Here is a 5625-nt window from a genome sequence, read left to right as displayed (position 1 = left end):
TTTCACATCCACTAATCTCACTCAGTGCACTCTTCAGGAACAAATACAATGCTGAGAATTGATTGGGATGCCTACTTGGAGTCACTCCAAACTGTCAAAGTGTTTGTTGGTGAGACAAGAAGTCATAACAGAATCTGCATTATCAGCATCAAATAAATTAGTGGCATTAAAAGGAATTGGTCTTATTGTTAAAGTTTATAGCTCTTTATTAAGTAATTAAAAATTCCTCCTAAATCACTGTGATTCTGAGTATAGTAAGTCCTATTATTCCGACAGCAAATACTTTAAACTAGGTTTTGGTGAAATGGCTCCCCCATTGGTGTGTGCGTGTGATTGTGAGTGCAAATGGGTGAATCGGAAGCCCTGTGGGCACTCAAAGGTAGAAAAGCACTGTAAGTGTAGACCATTTACCATTCCACACTTTTCACAAGAGTAAATGTGAGGCAACTGTGAAGTGCTGCAGTAAAGAAGAATTGCACCCTGGGATTTGATTTGACTTCTTTATTTCTGGCAAATTGAATTAAGTAGTTAGATGAATTCTGAACAAATTACCAAATTTAATCGAAAAAAATGCATACTGAATTAATACAACTTAGATTAACAGATTAACAATACATTTTAAGCCTTAATTTTTATTTTGTCAGTACATACAAAGGAAGGCAACACAAATTAATAAAAAAGGAATAAAAAGTAATTGCTGACAATAAAAACTTAAATCAGTACAGAAAGGGTTTAAGGGCTAAGCCTACACACAGTATTTATGTAGATGGACTATGTGTTATGCTGTTAAATACTTCATTAAAATAAGGTATTTATCAATGCCTTTTATAAAAAGCGCAATACAGTATAGTTACAGAATGAGATTGAGCCCTACACGTAGTACCCTGCGTTTGAGTATAGCAAATAAGGGTTGAGTTTACGGTCTGTGGATGAAAAGCTGCTGTTTTCATGTGCCTGGCGGCGGTAGTACCTGCGGAGGGCAGGACTGCCTGGGTGGCACTGTCTCACATGGAGGAAGTACTCATCAGGGCGGCTTGAGGTGTAACCGCAATCCTCACACACAAAGATCTTGGAGCGCCTTTGGCGGTAGGCATATTGTTGGTGAACACCATGAATCTTTCTCATATGGGACTCCAGAGAGCAACGCTGAGTGAAGGCTTTCTCACATAGCTCACACTTGTATGGACGAATGCCTGGAAGCAACAAATGGTGTTTTTATTACACCAGTCTGTGTGTATGTACTTGTACATACATACAGATTTGCACTTGTGCGCAAACTTTTTTACCTAGAGGCTGTCTTTGGATGAACAAACTACAATATTAAAATTCTGCAAACACATGAATGCATCAATGAAAATTATTCACTAATATAATGGGCACTCACAGGTCACGTTATTAGGTACACCTGTACAATCTAATACAGTACAATACAGCAGCTCTGCCATAAATTCTACTATTACATTCTTATGATTGTTTAGTTGAAACTATCAGAAAGATGATGATTCTCAAAGATCAACAGCTTTTGGCTTGTCTCTTCAGGGGTCCCCACAGTGGAACATATTCCGCACGTTGATTTGGCATGTGTTTTTTCATCGGATGCCCTTCCTTCCGCAACCCTCCCATTTTTTTGTCGGGACCGGCAGAGGTGGCACTTGGTGGCTGGCTGGGGCCACACCTGGTGAGGTGCGATTCGAGCCTGCTGCCTTCTGCAATCTCAGCCCTATGCTCTACCACTGAGCCACCAGGCCCCTAGAAAGCTCATGATTCTACTCTCTGTTTATTATTGAGGTCATAGTGGGTAGTGGAGTCTGGAGTGCATTATATTAGGAGATGGTTCTAATGATTTGGACCCCTTATTCAATTACTTATCCATAACATTCACTAAGTTCATTGCTTACCTGTATGTGTTCGCATGTGCCTTTTGAGGTCAAAGGTATCGTTGAATCCTTTTCCACAGAATCGACAAGGATGTCTCTTTACCAGACTGTGGCACTTGAGGTGGCGAGTCAACATGCGCTGCAGAGGAAATATCTTGTGACACACTGAGCATACAAAGTCTCCTGAGCCTGGGGAAGAACGGGGACGGGGCTGGTAGGGGGAGTTCAGAACACAATGTTTTTACATTTTGCTATCATTATTGTAGGCGTGACTCAACCATTATCCTAAAAAAACGTGTAGCCTATACATTGAAATAAAATAAATGTACTTAAATACAATCAGTTAAAAAAGATGAACAAAATAATGGCAAAAAAAATTTAACCACTGCCTGCTGGATACATTGCTAACCTTCCTGCAAAGCAAAGACACAACCTATCCAGAACAGGAAGATTCCCATTAATTTGAATTATTTGTACTCCATGATGAACATGACAAATCCCCTTAATCGCCTGACAGTGGATCCTGTAGATGTTGCTGACTGGAAGGATATTCTTGGTCAAAACCACAAGTAGAGCAATTTAAAAAATAAACAATTGCTCGGTGTTCAGTATCAAACGCAGCTGCTATCTCAGAAGTCTCTGCACCAGCCATTGGTATTACTGAGCCATAGCAAACCTTCAAAAGAATCATAGCATTACTAATGGCTAATGACAGTTTAGACAGTCTTCCAGTGGAAAGTACAGGAAGAGCTGTGTGTCACTGGTATTGCAATATTAGGAAAAGCCATATGAGCGAACGATGGAACCCAGGGCTATGTTATAAATAGAGAACAGAAGAAGGTAGGGAATTTAGCCATGAGGCAAACCTGTAGGCCGGCATTGAGAACCAGAAGCTGAAACAAATAAATAAGACCTGGGCTAGGCAAGGGCTATGCCAGAGATGAAGAGAATCTTTTGGTTAACAGTTTCAAAGGCTTCAGATGGATTGAGTAGCTTTTTAGGAAAGAGGACTGAGCTTTTGTAGGCTGCAATGTTTTTACCTTAGTTAATGGAAATTTTAATCAATGGAAAACAGAGTAATGCATTTGATTAGCATCTGGTGGAGACACCCTGTCTATGAAAACGTCAATGAAACAACTGCAGTGAGGCCTGGAAGCAGTGTGCTGCAGTGGCCATGTTGGTGTCAAAGGTATCATAACATGTGGTGGTGGTGGTAGGGTTTCAAAGACCATTATTGAAAACTGCTTTAGACATTTTAAGTCACAAGTGTGGTGGGAGAGTGGTACACTCTTCAATACAAAATAATAATTTTCAAGAAGTATTTGTCCGCAACAAAATTTTGGTGATTTGTTTGAATGGAAGACGAATTGACATGAAGAAATATCATCAATTTATCAACTTCTCGGCTGTGAAATTACAAAAGGTAGCTCCTCATCCCAAATGTTTTCTCTGATTAATAAAATATCTTAGAAGTTGACTGCATTAACTAGAAGCTTATTTCTAAGTCACCTGTCTTGACTGGGTTCATTAATTAATCAATAATACAGGATGATGCTAAATGAAATGATGATAAATGAAACTGCAGCAGCATGTTGACACGAAAAGGCACAATAATGTAATATGTAGTTACCGCTGTGGGACATATTTGCAACAGCTGTTGTCTCAAAATATCTATAAATTACTATTATAAAAAATTATAGAGATGAATATTTAAAGCACAGATCGAAAAGAAGACTAAACTATCAGATTAAAGAATAATATGTTTTTTTAGGTTTTGTTGACCAAATCGAGACCATGACTAATAAAAATAAGTTGTTGTATATGGTTCAAACTATAACCATCAAACAGCCTCAGCCAACCACACCAAGAGGGGTCATATGCATTTATGCACAGCAGTGCTAACTTAATAAATATTTTCCTCATTAATTTCCTCATTATTAATTAGCCTGCAGGAAAGACAGGTTTGTACAGCATGTTAAAGATGACTTTATCAAAGTTGTTATTATATTTGTATTATTGATTTCTGGCCAAAAATGGCTTATCTGGTAGTGAAGGTTTCTGACCTCTGAACACAGCTCACTAGTTGCACAGTGAGAAAGTGTCCCTGCACTATACATCCAACCCCCAAATTTCCCAAATCTAGCTGCTAAGGTTGCAAAAACTACTGCATTTTTGAGTATTAAATTGAGCATTAAAATTGGGAGCTATGCACCTGTAAAAACCTGTGCGAAATCAATGTGTGGACCAAATGGTCCTTCTTTAGCTTTAGCTTATCCCAAGCTGATGGGATAAGCCAACGAAGGAAACAGAAAGATAAGCTGCTCATATTTTTTCATTGGAAGTAGTTACAGTAGTACTGTAGAAATTGTGTTTTGTGAATGTCCAGGTGCCAGTACCAAATGTTGCATGACGATTTTTTTTATTTTTTTTGGTCATACACTACAGCACAATAAAAGTCTGAATTTACCTTTGCTCTGCTGACCAATCCTAGTGTATTTGGATGGTAAAAGGAGCCCTGGAGCATAAGTGTGGACCAGTCTGGACTGGGTTCAGCTCTTGGTCCTCCTGAGCCTACCAAAGGCACTGACACCCTCATTCCTGCTGCTGTTCCACATCCTATGTTTGCTACTGGCTGAGGTACATTGCCAGGTTGTTCAATGTCGTTAGCATTTTCATTTACTAAAAAGGGACAACACAGGTTTATAGTTCATCAGCAAATTAACAAGATCAGATGAATGATACATGTATGTTACTGCTACTTTTGCCAGTTTAAGTGTACACAAAATTCTTACCTGTTTTTTTATCTTCTTTCCATTCATGCTGTTCAGGTTCTTTCCATTGCCATGCTCCACATGCTCCACGTTTTTTTTTTACAAGGAAAGATTTTGGCATCTTAAATTTTCTGTCTTATTTCTCTTCTACTAATTTAAATTGAATTTGTCTGACCATCCACCTCTGGCCCTCAGCACACAGCTTTAAGTTTTTTATTGTTTATGGACGAACACAGATTTCACCTTACCTTTCTACCTAACATCCAACTCTCATCTTTTGAAAATCTAGTACAGTACAGTATCCCAAATCACAGTGCTAATTTCCATGACACTGTGGGAAGAGTGCTGCAGGCTTAGGGAGGGTTGGGGGAGTTGGGGGTGTGGTGTTGTGAAGCAGTGTTTTGACTGGAGCACACCTGTGTTGACTGTGCACCATTTTAACTGGCCCCCCACTGGTTTTGCATGTCAGGTAGTGAGAATTCAGGGAGCTTCACATTCAAGTGGCCCTTGGCATGCAAATTTTGGCCCCAGACCAAGCCTTGGCCCCAGACAATAGGCACATTCGGAGTAACAGGAGCAAGCACAGAGCCACAGCCTTAACTGCTAGGGAAATCAGCCCTTCCTTTCATTTTCTCCCCTTTCTCTCAGTTGCAATTGTTCAGTGGGATTACAGGTCTTCTAAAAACACATACAAAGGCCATTCACACACTCTGAAAAGATGTCTAAAGCACTTGCTGTCTGTTTACTGTGTTGTTTACATAATTGCATATACAGTACATTATGGTACTTTCTTTATGTGTATTGTTCCCTGCCACTCATCCTGTGAGTGCTAGGATTAGCAGCAGGTTCTGCAGCTCTGAACAGAAATAGCTGACAATGAGAAATAATGGATAGATGGATTGAATAATATGTCCAAAGCTGTCATCTCTCTCGCATATATGTACCCACGCATTACATAATAATTACTTTTAACTTGA

General features: G+C 39.4%; 1 protein-coding gene across 1 annotated transcript; it reads right to left on the bottom strand.

The window, feature by feature from the left end:
* Positions 1–584: 584 nt before the first annotated feature.
* Positions 585–4968, bottom strand: zgc:171929 (uncharacterized protein LOC100124596 homolog). Its single transcript, XM_067494478.1, has 4 exons — positions 4670–4968; positions 4345–4556; positions 1899–2088; positions 585–1193 (listed from the first exon to the last, which is right to left on the bottom strand). Exons 1-4 carry the CDS (start codon positions 4767–4769, stop codon positions 871–873), a joined length of 825 nt encoding a protein of 274 aa, XP_067350579.1. The 5' UTR covers positions 4770–4968; the 3' UTR covers positions 585–870.
* Positions 4969–5625: the final 657 nt, after the last annotated feature.

The sequence above is a fragment of the Channa argus genome, chromosome 24 (assembly GCF_033026475.1).
Source record: "Channa argus isolate prfri chromosome 24, Channa argus male v1.0, whole genome shotgun sequence".
Lineage (NCBI taxonomy): Eukaryota > Metazoa > Chordata > Actinopteri > Anabantiformes > Channidae > Channa > Channa argus.
This window is presented reverse-complemented; position numbering and strand designations above follow the sequence as displayed.

Excerpts from the sequence above, each read along its gene's own strand:
- zgc:171929 (XM_067494478.1), bottom strand. The coding sequence starts at position 4,769 with ATGCCAAAATCTTTCCTTGTAAAAAAAAAACGTGGAGCATGTGGAGCA. Across the intron at positions 4,557-4,669 it reads GAAAGAAGATAAAAAAACAG|TAAATGAAAATGCTAACGAC; the intron begins GTAAGAATTTTG and ends GTCCCTTTTTAG. Across the intron at positions 1,194-1,898 it reads GCACATGCGAACACATACAG|GCATTCGTCCATACAAGTGT; the intron begins GTAAGCAATGAA and ends TGTTGCTTCCAG.